The sequence below is a fragment of the Cuculus canorus genome, chromosome 3 (genome assembly GCF_017976375.1).
Source record: "Cuculus canorus isolate bCucCan1 chromosome 3, bCucCan1.pri, whole genome shotgun sequence".
NCBI classification, from domain to species: Eukaryota; Metazoa; Chordata; class Aves; order Cuculiformes; family Cuculidae; genus Cuculus; species Cuculus canorus.
The window spans coordinates 89,003,694-89,022,808 of record NC_071403.1 but is presented as its reverse complement, the minus strand read 5'-3'; the positions used below and the strand labels follow the sequence as shown (position 1 = coordinate 89,022,808).

Sequence of the window (19,115 nt, the reverse complement as noted above, 5' to 3'; positions counted from 1 at the left end):
AGAAAGAGCTCCAAATTAGCAGCAGATTTGACTGTTGTGAAATTCAGAATAACACTAAAATAAGCCCTTGGAAAGTAATCGAATATTCATAAGATTTCTGCGAGAATTTATCCACCTGCATGTGAGTGGGAACCATCCTGTTCCCAGCTCGTGCCTCGCTGCACACGATGGATGGGAGACCACTGTTGCCCAGCCCTGATAAAGGACGCTTGCTTCCCAAAAATCCAAAACGAGCCTTAGAGTTTATTCGCCGGCGTTTCCGCCCTCCGCCCTCCGCCCTCCGCCCTCCGCCCTCCGCCCTCCGCCCTCCGCCCTCCGCCCTCCGCCCTCTCCCGCCCCGAGATGGCGGCTCCGCACGGCGCCGGGGTAGGGCGGGGAGAGCCTGGCGATTGGCCGCTGCCCGCGCCCCCGCTCTCCCATTGGAGTAGGGCGGCCAGTAGGCGGGACACTCGCCGCCGCGACCAATGGGCGGGGGCGCCCCTCGTCTAGGCCGGCGCTGTGTCCGGAGGGCCGTGAAGCCAATGGGGGCGGCGCGGAGCCCGTGCCCAGAAGGGAGCAGGTAAAGAGTAACGGGGCTGGTGTGCAGGGCCGTCCCCGTCGCCTGCCCTCCGTTCGGCATTCGCGGGGCCGTCACGGAGTGGGGTCCGGTACTCGCTCCTGTTGGGGAGAGTGCAGAGTCCCGCACCCGGGCCACAGCAACCCCGTTCAGCCCTACAGGCTTGGGGAAGAGTGGCTGGGGAGCTGCCTGGCAAAGAAGGACCTGGGGGGTTTTGGTTGACAGGTGGCTGAACATGAGCCAGCAGTGGCCCAGGTGGCTAAGAAGGCCATTGGCTTCCTGGCCTGTATCGGAAACAGCATGGCCAGCAGGACCAGGAGAGCGATTGTGCCCCTGTACCCAGCACTGGTGAGGCTGCACCTCGAATCCCGTATTGAGTTCTGGGCCCTCACTACCAGAAGGGCATTGAGGTGCTGGAGAACGCTAGAGAAGAACAACGAAGCTGGTGAACAAGTCTTAGGAGTGGCTGAAGGGAGCTGGGGCTGTTTAGCCTGGAGAAAAGGAGGCTGAGGGGAGACCTTATAACTGTCTGCAACTGCCTTAAAGGAGAGTGTGGAGAAGTGGGTGTTGGTCTCTTCTCTCAAGTGACAGATGATAAGATGACAGGGAATGGCTTCAAGCTGTGCCAGGGCAGGTTCAGATTGGACATTAGGAAAAATTTCTTCACCAGAAGGGCTCTCAGGCACTGGCAGAGGCTGCCCAGGGAGATAGTTGGGTCCCCATCCCTGGAGGTGTTGAAAAGACAGGTAGATGAAGAGCTCAGGGATGATTTAGTGATGGACAGGTACAGTTAGACTTGAGGATCTCACAGGTCTTTTCCAACCTAGTGATTCTATGATTCAGTGATTCTATATATGCGTCTGTGTGTTTGTATGTGTGTGTGCATACATATATATATATATTTACATATATGTATGTGTTTATATATGTGTATTTACATATGTGTAATATAAAATATGTATTTTTATATATGTTTGTGTATATGCGTGAAACATACGTTATCTCCTGGGTGGTGTCATTCCCACATGTGATCCAGGAGTTCATTTGGAAGCATTGCCTGCAGACGTTCATTGGCAACCCGGATTTAAGCACCTTCAGCACCTGTTGGCTCAGATGCCCCAAGCAGTATTAGGGCCAATGCGAATGTCTGCTCCCGTGTATGAAGTCTGACCCAGGCTTTGAGATTGTGCTGGTGTAAGTAGGTCTGCAGGGCTGTGCCACCTTTATGTTGTGATGAGAAGTTGACTGCCAGAGTATTTGGGCTTAATGCTGGCAAAATAATCTTTCTGACACTCTTGTGGGGGATCTGATTTTAGCTCTGGCAGCAAAATAACCGTTTGGGGCTGTGTTTTGTGCCCTTCTTGTGGGGCTGAAGAAAGCAGTGCTAGTTCAGCTATGCTTAATAGGGAAAGATGGCTACACATCTTTACAATTGCCCATAGTATCTCATGTTTTGTTATTTTTGCTTTCTGGGGCTGAAAGTGAATGGCTTTGTGGACAAGAACCTGGGAATCTTTTTGGCCCCACCACTTAGAATTTCCTGAAGTTTTTTCCTCATCTTCGTATTCATGAACAGCAGTGACTGTTGCAGCTAAAACTTAGAAGCCTAACATCAGGCTGTCAGTGCTGGCCCAAAGCTTTCTCTTGGCTTAAATATAGCAAAGGAAGACTGATTCTCTTTATCTAATCGCCATCAAAAAGAACAATACATATAAGCAGGAATTTTGACTCTCAAGTGATTTATTAAGTATTCTACCAGCCTACAGCCTACAGCAGCTGTTCTGTGTGTATATTGTAAGAGTATTATTTGTGATGGATGAAATGCAAAGCAAAGTATTTAGGTTTGTTTGCAGCACGTGATGCTGCAGCATGAAATTAAAAGGCAAACCAAGAGTAGATCCTTAATGTTAGTGTGAACTGGCCCAGTTTCATCAAAATCCACAAAGCTGATTTGTCACAAGGTCCCTTGCGTGAAGGACTTCTGCAAAGAGAAATGGTGACTTCTGCTCTTCCGTAGGTTTCACGAGACTGCTTTAAAGCAGAAGTCATTGTATTACCACCTCAGTTGCTCCACTATAAGAAGTACTTACTACCGACCTCTTTGTCCTCTTTCATTTTTGCTATATGGTTTTGAGAGTTTGGTCTACGGCTCTTGGTATGATTTTTGAATGGGACCTAATGGTTTGAATCCATCCACAGAGGAAAAGAGGAAGACCTTGCCTGATACCCTGCAACCTGCTGGGTCAGTTTGATAATGGTCTGGCATGCGTTGTTCATCTCCTTTGTTTAGTGTACTTAGTAGGCCATGCTCAGTAGCTTTCTGTGACTATAGAAACAGGTTGCATTCCCCCATCACCACACCCCAAAGTTCTTCCTGTTGCTATAGCCAGAAAGGAAGCATGCTTGTCTCAGCCCCCCATGCTTTCCTTTCCTGAACTGCCCTTCCTTTTCAGCTCAGCATTGGAATATACAAACAGTATGCACTGATATGTTTCTTCTGCTTCAGAAACTGTCAGCCTCTGGCCTGGACAGGCGTACACTCTCCTGGGTTGAAAACTGGTTGGATGGCCGGGCCCAGAGAGTGGTGGTCAATGGAGTTAACTCCAGCTGGAGGCCAGTTACAAGTGGGGTTCCTCAGGGCTCAGTACTGGGTCCAGCTCTGTTCAATGTCTTTATCAATGACCTGGATGAAGGCATTGAGTGCACCCTCACCAGGTTTGCAGATGACACTAAGCTGGGAGGAAGTGTGGATCTGCTGGAGGGTAGGGAGGCTCTGCAAAGGGATCTGAACAGGCTGACCGCTGGGCCGAGACCAACGGCATGAGGTTTAACAAGGCCAAATGCCGGGTCCTGCACTTGGGGCACAACAACCCTATGCAGTACTACAGACTGGGGGAAGAGTGGCTGGAGAGCTGCACGGAAGAGAAGGACCTGGGGTACTGGTTGACAGCCGACTGAACATGAGCCAGCAGTGTGCCCAGGTGGCCAAGAAGGCTAATGGCATCTTGGCTTGTATCAGAAATGGGGTCACCAGCAGGTCCAGGGAGGTTATTCTCCCTCTGTACTTGGCACTGGTGAGACCGCACCTTGAATACTGTGTTCAGTTCTGGGCCCCTCACCACAAGAAGGATGTTGAGGCTCTGGAGCGTGTCCAGAGAAGAGCAACGAAGCTGGTGAAGGGGCTGGAGAACAAGTCTTACGAGGAGCGGCTGAGAGAGCTGGGGTTGCTTAGCCTGGAGAAGAGGAGGCTGAGGGGAGACCTTATTACTCTCTACAACTACCTAAAAGGAGGTTGTGGAGAGGAGGGAGCTGGCCTCTTCTCCCAAGTGACAGGGGACAGGACAAGAGGGAATGGCCTGAAGCTCCACCAGGGGAGGTTCAGGTTGGATATCAGAAAAAAATTCTTCACAGAAAGAGTCATCGGGCACTGGAACAGGCTGCCCAGGGAGGTGGTTGAGTCGCCTTCCCTGGAGGTGTTTAAGGAAAGGGTGGATGATGTGCTTAGGGACATGGTTTAGGGAGTGTTAGGAATGGTTGAACTCGATGATCCAGTGGGTCCTTTCCAACCTGGTGATTCTGTGATTCTGTGATTCTGTGGGTGTCGTGCAAGTGAGTAGGAAAGAAAGTTCCCATGCTTTACATTATAGGGTATCCAGCATTCTTGGGTGACAGAAAGTGTCTCCTCAAAGCCCTTTCCCTTAGTTTAACTGGTGGAGTGATATCTGAAAACAATGAAAAACACCCCTTTCTTAGTGGCTCCCTATGTTTGGCAAGCAAGACCCCAGGGCTTTCTCTTTTGCTCTGCTCAGCCCAAAGAATTCTGTTATGCTGGGTACACTGTCAGCTGAAGGACAGACTGCTTAAACCAAATTGCTCTGTGCGATCCAGCACAGCCTTGGTGCCAGTTCAAAGTGTGGCTCTGATGAATTAGTAGTGGCATTGGACAAACTCCCTTCAGGGTCCCTGGTGGGGTAGGGCGGAGGGCCAGCATTCCTGCCTCTCTAAACCATATTATCTGCTTAGCTAAGAGCCACACCAACATAGGTGTTACAGACCTGAGGTGAGGGTGGACTGCTTGTTTGGGAGTGAGCAGAAGGTTTGACCCTACTGGAAGGGTAATGGCCCAGAATTCGTTTCCCTCATGTGGGCACTGGGGTTGCTGGTGTAGCCAGGCTGGGAGCTGGTCTTGCTGGAACCTGGCTCTGTGAAAGCAAAGGAAAACAAGTGCACATTGTCTTTTCAGAAGAGGTAGACAGCTGATTAACACCTGATGTTGGCATCAGAGAGACAGGGTGGTGGGACAACCTCTTTGACAGGACCACATATTTAGGTCAGTTTAAGGCAAGAATGACTACAGCATCTGAAGATTTTGGTTGCCTCCAGACTTCCGGTAAAATCCGGATATGCTGGGGTCTGTTTGTGTCAGCCCTCACTGAAACAAAAGCCTTGTGAACAAGGGACAGTAAAGTTGTGTTCAGGTCTGAGTCTGCCTGCCGACCAGAAGTATTGGTATATCTTTGCATTTGTATATATCTTTGTTGAGGAAGAATAGCAGACCAGCTTAAAAACAGCTGTATTACAACATAAGGTTCTTTTTCCATGTAATTATGAAGGCTAGTGATTAGTACTGTGTTTTTGCTGTTGGTTTAAGTCCTCCAGAGGGCACAAGAAGGGTGTTGAAAGTAGCCTAATTGACTGCCCTTTCTAAATCCTCTGCAGAATTACTCCGTTCATATAACAAAAAGTGTGTGGCACTTTATTAAACACTGAGAGAAAAATTTAATGTTTGCATTGGTTTGTTAAAACCTAAATATTGATCCAAAACTATCAGAAAGTAAATTTTTTATTTCTTCACTGGTCTCTGACATAGGCAGGTTTTGAAAGCTATTTGAATTCCATGGTCACAGATCCCATGGCATGTATAACAACCTGTTCACTGATCCAGAAGCATATTGAATGACTTTGTGTACCTGACTTCCTTAAGGGCCTAAATCCTATAAATGAACTGGAATCTAGGCTCTCACCTGTGAGTTGTGAGTCCTCACATGCTCATTCAGAAGAGTGTGTTAAGCACCCGGAGTGGAGAAACCGGGCTCTGTAAGAAATAAGGATACAAATGCAGGTGTTAGGCAGCTCAGTCAGTAAGAACACAGTGTTACTGGCAAAGCTGACAGGCCTGGCTTTGATATCTACCCGTGCATTTGCTTCTGTCATGCCCAAGATGCACGAGGCGCCCAGGCCTGACTTGGGGGGTGGAGGGCGGTGGGCAGTTCTTTTATCTCTGTGGTGACCCAGAGGCCAACAAGGTCACTCCCAGGGCAAAAATCAAAAGCAGTATTTATTCTGGCTCCGACAAACATAAACAGACCAAAATACTGGTGCATGGCCGAGACATGGGGGTGCAGCTTCCCAAAGTTACAGAAAAAAAATCCTAACCTGTTCAGATCACAATCTTATCCCTGAACGCAACCATGGCCACTCGGATCTGATCCAACACGCGCACCGTAAGATAGCAGGAGGAAGACAGATAGAAAGAGAAAAGAAGGAAAGAAATCACCACATCGATGGGCAGCGGCAGTTTCTCGGGAACACGTGGTCGCTCCAGCAGCTTCTTCCAGGCCTTGTGTCCTGGCTGGTCTGATCAAAGTGATGGGCGAGAGAGAGCATGGGAGTGACAGCCCACCCCAGTGGATCCTTTCGAGTTCTTTTTTAAGGCCCGTCCTACCCCGACTGGCACGTGTTGGGGGGATCTTGCCAGGCATCTTTCGGGAGGATCCAGGCCGGGCAGTGGAGGGGGACGGGGGTGGGGGCATGGGCAGCTCCCGCCACTGCATCGCCTCCCTGTGTTGCAGCCAGCTCCAGACTTTGAGCTCGGCCGGGCGAGGAAGAGCGGTGCTTACTCCTGCGTCCTCCCCCCCCCCCCCCCCCCCCCCCCCCCCCCGTTGAACCTAGCGGCACAGACGAGGCCCTCGGGCGATACCCCAAGCTCCGTCCTTGGGGAGGTCTGCTGCTGCACCACTTCCATTATTCGTTGCTGGCACCACAAAACAAACACATAAATGGCCCAGCCTTCAAACAAAATGTTTAAGGCAAATAAAGAAGTGTAGTCGGGCTTTACAGTTTTTCATAACTGTACCACTTTTATCACTAATAGAGGAACAAAATGATACGAAAAAGCTTGAAGAGAAGGCAGGGGAGGAGCAGATGTCTGGCTAATGTGTCAGTTTGGCAGGTTGAGTTTGACATTCTACAAGTTCTTGAAGGTGCCAAATGCATTGAGAAGGTTATGAAAGAAAGGGGAATCTCCCACTCCTCCCTCTTTCCTCCAAAGTGAATATCAATTTCTTTAGTGAGAAGCAAGAATATCTCACACATCTTCAAAGTATCCAGTCTGACCTCTCAAGTGGGCTGGTAGATGGCACGGTGTGCTGACTGGAGTGTGATTTATATTTAAATGCATCAAAGTCATATGGCTGCTTCAGTTTCCTCTTCTGAGCTGGATGTATTTCCTGAGATGCACAGCCTTTTTATTGCAAGATACTTGGGTAAAATACTGCAGAGAGGCAGAGCTGTTCTTGTAGATAATGCAGCTTTACGATGCATTAGAGTTCTGGTTTTGCATTTGGACAGGTGGCTGAGAATCAGGTGACTGAATTGGCCTTATTTACACCAGTTGCATTGTTTAGCTGACGTAATAAAGGCTAAAAGCGAATTCCTTATTGCCTGCTTTTAGAGCTGCCTGAAATCCTCTCTTTAAAAGCTGTTTTGCAGTATCCAGTACCATGCACTTCTCTCTAGCGACTAGAAAGAAGAGCTGTTCATTTCCTCTCTGCACAGTCCCACTGCTGAGTTGTTCATTTCCTCTCTGTGCTGTCCCACTACTTCCTTGTTTTTCTGCATAATAGTAGGTGGAAAGAGGCCAAACGTTTCCAGTCCCCACATTTTATACTCCAAGTTGTTGCCCATCCAAGTGGTTTTGCTTTAATCACAAGGCAACATAAGGAGAAAAGAAAAGGCTCACCGAAGGAGAGAGCTCTTTCCCTTCTACACAAATGTCTCTTTGTCCATGGGCAAAAAGAAGAACTGCTTATGAAATTAATCTGGTTAACAAACAGTTGTAACAGGGAAGACAGCATGTAATTCTGGTTAGTAACTTATGAAAAGCTACATCTCCAGGTTACTAAGAAACTTCTGCTATCTGCTGATGCTTGCAGAAGTGTTGTGTAGGAGCTGAGCTCTCTTAGCTTTCTATCAGGCAACCAGCGTTTGAGGTGAAGCTTTGTTTTGCCTATGGAAAACAAACAGTAAGCACTGAAAAACATTTGTGAAAGTCAAGGTATACTAATGGGAGAGGGAAAATAGAGACAGCAGCTGTGAAAGCTGTGGCAAAGAAAAAGTATTAAATTCCCTTCAGTCCTGCATTTTGCTGTTCTCTCTGACCACAAAAAGTCACCATGACTTTAACTGAATGGATTGTTATGCCTGAGGGGAGAGCAGGCTAAATCAGCTCTTGGAAGGAGATTGGAGTTACATAGTGTGCTGTCGCCTCCCTGCTACAGTTGTGTCTCTTTTTCAAACTTCAAGTTGTTTGCGCTGCGGTATTAACTGTTTCTCATTCCTTCTGCTCTGCTTGTCCCCTTAGCGTTTGAGTAGTTCTCAGCCGTGCCCCTCCTGAGAGTTCCCTGGGAAAGCAGCAATGATCACATTCATGAACAACTCAGACAGCGAGGAGGAGCCCTGCAATGAGAGAACATCCTTGATGTCTGCAGAGAGCCCTCCTGTACCCTCCTACCAAGATGGCCTGCAAGCCTCAGAAGCAGGGGAAGCACAGGCACATAGGGTAGGTATGCGTCCTTCCCAGGGAGTGAAGAAATGGGGTATGATGATAGATGAATTACCCTAGAATCCAGCAGACTGGATTCTAGGATTGGCTTTGGCCAGTGTTGTCTCTCTGGTGTCACACACTTAGCTAGCAGCAGCAGCACCTGTTTCCTCCTATTTCCTCCACTGTGACTTTTCTCCCCCCTTTATCTCCATATATACTTCTCCCTTTTCCTTCCTTTTAGTAAAGAATACAGGCTTTTAATCAGGACCTGATCGAACATATGACTCTTGCAGGAGATCTTTTTTCAGCCTTTTTTGTTTTGCCAGAAACCCTTTGTCTCTCCTAGTCAAATGCAGCAAATGTTTGGAACAGACAGTTCTGCTGCCAGCAAAGCAGCAGGGTAAAGCAAAACACAGCATTGCTGTGGCAGGAGGAACTGATCAAGCAAAGGCCACCCTCAACTGACATTTTCTTCTACCTCAGTTCTGTGCACCTTGCCTTTCATGTGCATGTGTCCGTCTACATAGTTGCACTTGAAAAGGCCCTTAGATATTCATGGTTGTGGTTTTAGAAGTCCATTGCAGCCTGTTTGTAATGTAATTTCTAATTGTATTGCTCAGTTGGTACCTTCCTACTAGGAACAAGTTTAAATATGATGAAATGAAGCTTTGAACACAAAGAAAAGATGTGACTTAAAATTGTTAATATTTCATTTCAGAAGAGGCGAACAGGGTAGCAGCCGTAGCCCTAACAATACTGCTGATGGGGATATGTCTGACTTGGGTGTTCCAGTGAGAGAAAGCGCCTTGGAAAATGAAGAGGAGGAAGTGACTCTGAAATACGGAGCAAAGCATGTAATCATGCTCTTTGTGCCTGTCACCCTTTGTATGATTGTTGTCGTCGCCACCATAAAGTCAGTGCGCTTCTATACGGAGAAAAACCGGGCAGTGTAAGTGAGGTCTTCAAAACAGCCTCTGAGTACCTGGGTTCCCTTAGCTTTACGCATATGTTGCACGTGCGCACGTCCTGTGTACACAAAGCACTTCCTTGCCTGTTTGAGAGAACCTATACACAGCTGGTGTGTGCAAACATACAAAGATCTTACTAAATAAAACTATGTTCATCTATGTAAGTTTTTCCATACCTGCATTATACTGATTAGTTATCACCATCATTAGGGCAGTTTAAGTGAAGCCTGTGAGCAACTTAATAATGAAGTTGCTTCATACTGCAACATAAAAGGCCCAGGCTGAACTGCTAGTCTGTTCACTCACTAGCTGGCAGTAATCAGGGAATAGCATGTTCATTCGGATGAGTGTCTCATTTCTGGTTTCCTAAGACTCATGGTGTGGATATGTAATTCCATCCAGCTCTTGCTGATTGTGATTGAGAGTACTCCTGAGGTTCTAACTGCACTTCAAGGGCAAGTGGAGAAACCAGGACTGTGGTCCCTAGAACTGTATCAAAGGAAACAAAATGCGGGGAGGGAGTGCGGAGTAATGAGAAGAGACAAAGAGTACGAGACTCTCCTACCAAGTGTGGAAAGAAAGGCATTCCCCACACTAAGGACAGCCCCTGGGATGTATCGTTATAGTTATCATGGAGAGGGTCCAGAGCACACAATAAAAATATATGGCCGGGAGAGAAGCTACTAAACTTAAATGAAATAATTTATACTTTTGGTCTTTTGTTTAGGCCTCTGCCAGCCACAGCTTTCTCTGTACAAATGTGCTTTTGGTAGAGACCACTCATCTTTAGTTGATAATTAGCTATAGCACAGCCCCTTCAGAGGCTAATATCTCATGTATGACTGCCAATGACAGCAAACCTCCCTCTCTTTCCCACACATAGAGAGGTCTGGTTTTATCTTAGGACAGTTAGAAGAGAATATATCTACTTTATATGGCTTTTGCTTTATACTATAGGATCTACACCCCTTTCAGTGAGGATACACCATCTGTGGGCCAGCGTCTTTTGAACTCGGTGTTGAACACATCATAATGATCAGCGTCATCGTTGTAATGACTGTATTCTAGTTCCTGCTTTATAAATATCGCTGCTACAAGGTAACCCATTCATGCCAGAGCCTTTTTCCATCTATATGCTGTGAACGTGAGTTCATGGGGGGGCTCTGGCATGTCCGTGAGAAATAATAGGCAGTGCACTGCCTATTCCATATTCGTAGTCACAGCAAGAATTGTATTTTGGCAGAAGACTTTTTTCATGATGGTGGAGCTGTGCTCTCAAATATGTTTATAATATGTTATTTTGTTACTAATTGATAGCTTTTAAAATCAGGTCTGCTACTTTGTGGAAGCCAGGTCTGTGCCCCTTCCATCTGATCACGAAGTTTTGGCAGTTTGTACTTATGGGCCAAGTTGTACCATTTACTGCAAATGTCTTGTTAAGAAGTTTCAGACAGGCTTTCTTGGAACTGGTATTCTTACTGCCTTTGGAGGCTCTAGTAGAAGGGGACAAGGATTGGAGGGAAAAGCATATTCATGTTTTCTCATGCCTCAGGAGTTGTTCTGTGTGATAACAGCCCAGCACTGGTCACTGCTGCTCTTTAAACTTGTCTTGAGATGGATTTGTTCTACAGCTTTGGGCAAACCTCTTCTCCTCCTCTCCTAGCAGAGAGAGTATGTTTACTTGCCTAAGCTATGAGTTAGTAAGGATACCAATGGAAATGGATAAGAAAAAGACTAAAAAAACCCAAACCAATCAAAGCAAACACCGAGGGACAGAATATAAAATTTAAAAGTTTGGGAAAGCTGTGAGTAACTGGCTGTTCCTCCTCCCTTACCAGCAGTGGGTAAGATAGGGTCTTTAGAAGCTGCTGGAGGGAGTGAAGGAGGAGACTGTTGGACAATAGGAAGCTCTGTCAGTAGTGGGTGCAGCAGTGCAACTTGGGTGAGGGGGAACAGCCCCTTCAATCACTGTCTCTTCTTGCCCTTGATAGTTCATCCATGGCTGGCTGATCCTGTCGTCTTTGATTGCTCCTCTTCCTCTTTACCTACATATATCTCGGGTAAGTGGGAATGGTGCTGGTAACCCGGCAGTTCAGGGCTCCTTCACCTCTTTTGCAGAAAATCCCCGACTTGAAACAAAGAAATGAATGTCTCCCGTTCTCCAAATGGAGGTTTAAAAAGCATTAGAATGAGATAGCTTCCTTTTTTTTTTTTTTAAAGTAAAATTAGGTCTTTAATGTCTGATTTTACAGTGCCTACTCTATGGAAATCCCTGGGAAGTGATACCATAAGCATGAAATGAACTGGCTGAACCTTGTGTTAGGGGGGGGCCCTGAATTATATGTTGAGAAGCAGGTGGAAAGGAACTTTATGTGCTGAGTTGGTTCTCTGGTTTCCCTTGCCTTTTTCTCAGACTACATCACTTCAAGTTTACTCCCTTAGCTCCCATCTCAGATGGAACCAACTTCTAGCCTGCTAGTGACATTTTGAAAAGTTTTCTATTTGTCCTTAACAGTGAGCATCATGCATTTCGGGGATGACTGTTATGTGACTGGTTTGCAGCAAAGTAGTTAAGTATCCCCAAGCTGATGTTCAGTTAAGTCTTGAAATCCTGCCTGCTCAACCTTTTGGAGTTGCCTGTTGACCTCAGGGCTAAGGCAGTGTAGTGCTTCTCAGCACACTCAGCACATCCATCCCCTGCAGGGGATACAGAGAGCCAGTAGCAGCAGTAGGCTGGAAGGCAGGTTCCCATTTTGGGATGAGAGCTGCTTCTGTCCTGCTTCCTCCTGGTGCAGTACGAGGCTTCTCTTTGTTTCAGTACAGCTTATGCTTTGCCTGTCAGTTGCTTTTTATTACTCAGCAAAATTTTCTTGTATTCCAGTGAAGTATTGAAGACCTACAATGTGGCCATGGATTACCCCACTCTGTTCTTAGTCATCTGGAATTTTGGAGCTGTTGGAATGATTTTGCATACACTGGAAAGGTCCCTTGCAGCTCCAGCAAGCATATCTCATTATGATCAGCGCTCTGATGGCACTGGTTTTCATTCAAATATCTACCTGAGTGGTCAGCATGGGTGATCTAGGTGCAATCTCCATCTATGGTGAGTCTGGGTTGTGACTCTCAAGGTGTGGCTCGAAGAGGTTACTCTGAGGCAATCTCAGGACTCTGTATGTCATTCAAAAAAACCTTTTATGGTGCTCACAGCTTAGAAAGAGACAGATGGGCGATTAAGTTGACCTTCCTGGTTTGTCTCTTCCTAACTTGTTCATGTAGGTACTGTTCTCCTACCATGTCTTTTAAACTGGAGCACTCAGCTAGGAAATATTGAGCCACATCTGACTGATGGTAAGGGTGGCTTTGATTTTTATCAGTAGCAACCTGATAGTCTTGCAGGTTTTGTTTATGGTTATCAAGAGAACATGGATTCTGATATGACTGAAAAGTTTCAAGAGAACCTGCAGAACAAGGGGCAGCTAAGAGGTAACATTTAGATTAGTAAGGAGCTCTAGTGGAAGAGAGAGGGTAAGCAAAGAAGAAACTGGACATAAGGCCTTCATTCATGTGAAACAACAGGGTCAGTGCACATTATCAATGGAATCGTGGAACGTGAACAAGATACCTGTAGTTAAATTTTACAGCCTTATGTAATGCTGTCATCTACTTTCGAAGAAATACTACGTTATTCTCAAGAGGCTTTTTATGGGATTGAGCACAATGAAAGCTCTTATTATTACATTAAACCATGGGGATGGTATTGTAAGTGAAAAACATCTTTAGGGACTTGCACAGCTAGAACAAGTGGCAGAAAACTGTCATTCAGAAATCATCCAGGTAATATTGATAGATTTTGAGGGGAGAATAGCTTTTTAAATATAAAGTAATTTAAAATATGTATGATAGTTTTGAGATGATATTCTGTGCCTTTTCTTTTTGCAGATCTGATGGCAGTTCTCTGTCCCAAGGGGCCACTCAGAATGCTGGTAGAAACTGCACAGGAGAGAAATGAGCCCATTTTTCCTGCATTAATATACTCCTGTGAGTAAGATTGGAATGTTAATGTTTTTAACCAGATTAAGATTGAAGCCTATTTCTGTGTCAAACCAGCAAGGACTATTTTAGTTTACTTCCTTGCACTAAGATTGGGTGATATATATTCTGGAACACACCATTTCTAAAAAGCCTTGTTTATCAGTTTACGATTGTTCTAACTCGTAATTAGCCAAAGGGAGCCTTGTTGAAGCTGAAATGTTCAAAACTAGATTTTATTTTTCATTAATAGAGTGCAGAACATGCACTTCATTTTGCATGAAAAGCCTGCGTTAGATGGACAGTAGTGTTTGCAAACTGTGATTAGATTTCTGTGATTAGATGATGCTCAGTCAGTACATTTATTTCTGTGCATATGCTTTATAGGCCACACTTTAAAACATGTGATGAGGTTCCTTTCTTCCTGTAGTTCCCTCTTGCTTCATGCACTGCCGTGGATGCCAGTGCTTAGAATATGTTTGCTTTCTTGTTCATTGTATGTCTGCTTACTTTGTAAAGGGCTCTACTCAAGTATTGCTCTGCAAACAAAATCAGTTGTCCTCTTCTCTGGCTTTCTTGGGCTGTTTTAACTATGATGGTGTCCCGGTGCCCTTATCCATAAAAGTATATTTGTGCTTAAGAAATAGGAAGGCAGGTGACTCAACATTCATGGGAGCTGGATTCAAGCGCTTCATGGGTGTCAGTGACTTTTTTATTTACGTCACTTGTAAGATTAATTAGTATTTCCCAATGTCGGGGTACTAAGTTAAGGATGCCTTGATTGATCTTTTTTTTTCTTCCACGCCGTTTTATGTTATATAAATGCTTTTATATGTCCAAGCAGAGCATCTGTTGGCTTCAGTTATCACCCTTTACTGGAGATTCTATTATACTGTCTGGAGAAACTCTAGATGAAATCACTTGCATGTTTCACTTAACAAACATGAGTTTCTTTAATGGAGAATGCAATTCAACGAACAATAAATACTGGACAAAAAGTTCTTATGAAGAACATCACTGTCTCCATTGCAAGACCACATTCTAAGGCTCCTCTAGATGCAGAAACATCGCCTTGGCTGCGCCTGTTGTGGAAAAAGCAGGGCACGTGTTTGCCTTGGTTTATTATGCTTAGTTTAGCTTCCATAAAGACAGGAAGACCGATGCACACTTAAATAAACAGCTGATATGAGTTCTCTTCCACTGATTTCAGAGTGGTCTGTATTCCCTTTTTTAATTTAGGGATCCATCTCAAGAATAAACCCCCATTACATCCTTCAGTTGTTTCTTGGAACAAAATGGAAATGGCCAATATTTTGACAGGAAAGAACCAAAACAAACAGGCAGAGAGAAAACTAGCATTCTGGCAACTCCTGCATATCCCTCACTTGTGTGCTTTACACTTAGCAGGACTTGAGGAATAAGTGGTGTGGGTTAACCTCTGGTTACCTTTCGTACTACCATCATTTCCTGGGCAATTGTTTAATTTGAAGAGAAGAGCCAGAAACCAGGAAGAAAATAAAGATGAGTTTGTTCTGAATTTTTGCTTTCTTTAGCCTACCGAGAAGACTGTACTGACTCTTAACTGTTTGTGCTCCAGGACTTTCCTTAAAACTGAATGGATGCACTGCCTTAGTTTTCTCCTACCTTGTCTTCTAATTGTCTAGGGAAACCAAACAAAGAGTGACTGTTTTTAAAAGCATTTACAGGGGCAGGGATTTTGTATTTTTAGGAACAGCTAAATACTTGCTCCTCTGAGCTATAGTTACTGATTATTTTGATTTCACAGCTGATTTCTTTCTCTCTTTTCTTCTAGCTGCTATGATATGGACAGTTGGAATGGCAAAGCCAGACACAGCAGCAGGAGGACCAAGTCATCAAACATGGGATGCAGGTTTGCTTGCCATGTCACTCTGCTATACACAGTCTGCTTGTATCTGCAGTAGCAGCATCCTGCCAGACTGACACTGATGTGGACTGCAAAGTTTGAATGAGCACTTCTGAAAATTAGGAACTGTCAGATAGAGTAATATGTCCACAGACCGAGTGCTTCTAAAAGCACTACCAACGGTTCCATTAGATATGTTTAGCTGGTGGGGGGTCTGGAGCACAAGTCTTACAAGGGGAACGGCTGAGGGAACTGGAGCTGTTTAGTCTGGAGAAAAGGAGGCTTGAGGGGAGACCTTGTTGCTCTCTACAACCACCTGAAAGGAGGGTGCAAGCGGGGCAGGTATTGGTCTCTTCTCCCAGGTACAAGCAGTAGGACAAGAGGAAATGGCCTCCCAGTTACACCAAGGGAAGTTTCAGACTATGTACTAGGAAAAAATTACTTCACCAAAGGGGTTGTCGAGTGTTTGGAACAAACTGGCCAGGAAGCCCATCGAGTCACTATCTCTGGAGGCATTTAAAAGACCTCTTAATGTGGTGCTTAGGGACGGTTTTTAGTGGTAGAGTTGGCAGTGTTAGGTTTTAAGTTGGACTTGATGGTCTTAAAGGTTTTTTCAAGCCTTGAGGATTCCATGTTTAACAGGACAAAAAAAAAAATTAAAATCTGTGAACAACAAAATGTGTCCACTAACTACATGTGAAATTCGGCCCCCAATGTCAATGTGGATTCATGGCAGAAACTTTTCTCATAAATGGCAGCCTCTTCGTATCCATTTTTGTCATACTACCAGTTTAAGAGATACCTGAGCACCTCCACCCAAAGATATAACAAGGCAGGAGTGCATATTAAGGTCTATTCGGTTTTACTTGTAATTCTTGCCTTGTACCGAACAATGCTTAGTTCTGCGTATGTATTCACTTGTTATAAAGCCATTGAACTCTGGGCAGCTTGCCAAAGAAGCTGTGAATGTTGTAACCCTTCTGACTGTTTCAAATAATAACATGCGTGTTTTTCCTCAAAGCCACTAAGTGTCTCTGCTTGAACTGGTCCTGATGATTACAAAGAAAACAAAAGGCTTTCCCATTCAGAGAAGCATCACAAAGTGTGGATTTCAGGCATTAAAACAAGTTATAAAGGTAGCTACCTCTTGTGGTTTCTTTGTCTGCTCTTGGACTATTTTTGTGGAACCAAGCTGAGGAGGGGAGAGAGAACCACAGCAGCCCTTCACATGCAGCTCGGGATGTTGGAGACGAGGAGTCCCTGTTCCAACCCGCCCCATCACTTCGTTGAGGAGGAAGAAAGTAAGGGAAGTTTTTATACCTTATTTTCAGTGTAGGCAGAGTCCATGTAGTTAACATTCAGTTACTTAGTTTGGCCCAGTCACAGTTAATTTGAAGAGCTGTGACTTGAGCAACAAAAATTTTAAGTCTGACTTTCGCTGCTGCAGTATCTGTTTTTGGAAAATTGTGGTTCCAGTGACATCTCTTAGCTACATGGAGAATTTTAAGGAGAACCTTCACCTGCTCCCCTAGGGGACAATTGTTTTGTTCGGAGGAAGCTGATCAGGAGGAGCGGAACTAACACTTGTTTTCTTTTTCCACTTCTCCCAGGGGGTGTGAAGCTGGCCTTGGAGACTTCATATTTTACAGTGTGCTTGTTGGGAAAGCAAGCTGCCACAGCCAGTGGGGACTGGAATACAACGCTGGCCTGCTTTGTAGCCATTCTCATAGTAAGTGAGCAAGCTTTTAAAAACTCCATTGGAAGCCTATTTAGCACAGTGTCCTTGCCAGAAACTGCCAGCAGCTTGAGTCATGCTACGTGTTCTACAGGTAACATGATGGGTGGTTTAGGAGAAACCACCAGTGGATTTCCCAGGCAAAATGCCTCTGTCTATGAAGACAGGCTTTAAACAGCCACTGAGAGAAGCTGAGTGATAGAGGCTGGGAGGGAGGATTCCTCAGAGCAGAGCCAAGTGTGGAGATGATTGGGGCAAAACAGCCCAGGGAAAACAGGTACAGGCTGAACTGTTAGCTGTGTTTGCATTAGTATTAAAGATTGAGACACGTCAGCCGTAAGAATCAATATTATGAACTCCACATTGATTAGCAAGTGTAGGTGGACGGTTAACTCCCTTTTGCTAAGGAGAATTAGCTAAATAAGAGGATGAAGATCTGTCTTATTATTTGTGTTCGCACTGGAAAAAAACAGGAATGGAAGAGACTTAAAAACCCATGGAAATTATCAGTAAAAACAGAAGAGATCATACTGGAACTGTTAAAGGACTTGGTCCTGCTAGGTCTAATGACCACATGCTGTTGAGCTTCACCTAGTTTGACAATACTTAGTAGGAACTTGCTGTTCACACCAGTGTCCTCAGGGAACTAGCTTAGAGGGCAACAGCAGGAGTTCTAGAAGGTAGAAGAAAATGAATTATCCCATCGTTCTTGGGCCTCATTTCCCTGCTTAGACCCTAAGGACAGTAAAAGACAGCAACTTTTCACTTGTGAAGATCATGAATTCTAAAAGCAATGAGAACTAGAAATGAGCTAATTTAAATTAAAATGCAGTGAATGTAGCTTTCCTACCTCACAGGTCAGAGAAAACATATAGCATCACCTAGCTCCATATCTTGGGATCCAGCATATAATCCCTCACTGGGGGGAATGCTCTCTTGTCATGTCCACGAGGCCAGATTGCCTCACTGTTTCTTTTACAGTATTGTTAAGACAGTTGAGGTCCTCACTGGACGCCAGCCACTGAAGAAGAGTCAGTGATTCCTCAGTTTATACTGATATGACGTATAAGGAATGGAATACTCTGATCAGTTTGGGGTCACCTGTCTGTGTGACCTCTCCCTGCAGGTGCTACCCTTTTCCTCCCTTTTCACTTAGGACGTTCCACCAGCTCCAGTATGGCCTTGTTTCTACAGGAATAAATATAAGCAATGGCCTTTCTGCATACCAATGTCCTCGTGTTATCACTTCTAGAGAAAAACAGTGTCTAAAAAAACATGCAGCCAACTTTAAGAAAATGAAGTTATTCAGAGGAGGCTTAGCTAAGTTAGAAAACTGATTCTGCTTTAGCTCAACTAGAATAGTGCCTCACCTGAGACAGGCTTCGGTTGCTGTATAGTGTATTATCATTGTATATCAGTTCATTGTTTCTTACTATATCTCCTTATGTTTCTTCATTCTCTTCTCTCTGCAGGGTTTATGCTTAACTCTTCTATTACTGGCTGTTTTTAAGAAAGCACTGCCTGCCCTTCCTATCTCCATTACCTTTGGCTTGGTGTTCTACTTCTCGACAGACAACCTTGTGCGACCATTCATGGACACCCTGGCCTTCCACCAGCTGTACATTTAGAAGAAGTCAGAGTCTGAGGATTCTTTTTAATGCTTTGCTGTGAAGTATGGTGCACTGTTTGGAATAGGTTATAAAATTTTACACCTAGTGCCATAGGTCTGTAAGGAAAACACTAACTCTGTTACAAAATATATACTAAAAAACTAGTAGTTGTGTGTTGAACTGAGATGTTTCATGGTACTTTTGCACTCCAGTAAAAATCTTGGCTCGTTGCTGGTGTCAGAGCAGTACTTTCATATAATTTGATGTGCACACTGGCTGTTGTGACCATACAGAAATCTGTATGGAAACACTGGAGAGGTGAAGGGTCTGATCTGTGTTTCCAGAAGCTAAGCTGTATTAGCTCTGGAATTGCATTCAAATTTAACTATACTCTAGAATTTCTAATGCTTAACACTTTTGAAGTGGATGTACAAACATGGTGCAAGTAAGTCATACTTGCAATTAGAAAAGCATAGCAGTTGGCACACAGAGCAGAGCAGTGCATTA

General features: G+C 44.9%; 1 protein-coding gene across 1 annotated transcript; it reads left to right on the top strand.

Moving 5' to 3' along the window:
- The first annotated feature begins 422 nt into the window (after positions 1–422).
- Positions 423–18,838, top strand: PSEN2 (presenilin 2). Its single transcript, XM_054063554.1, is given in 18 exon segments — positions 423–559; positions 8,199–8,400; positions 9,105–9,330; positions 10,307–10,374; positions 10,377–10,447; positions 11,341–11,373; positions 11,375–11,409; positions 12,231–12,315; positions 12,317–12,397; positions 12,399–12,426; positions 12,429–12,452; positions 13,289–13,387; positions 15,192–15,269; positions 16,456–16,518; positions 16,521–16,564; positions 16,830–16,931; positions 16,933–16,992; positions 18,471–18,838. Coding segments are annotated over 17 exon segments (1,401 nt in total). The 5' UTR covers positions 423–559; positions 8,199–8,252; the 3' UTR covers positions 18,627–18,838.
- The last annotated feature ends 277 nt before the right edge of the window (positions 18,839–19,115 follow it).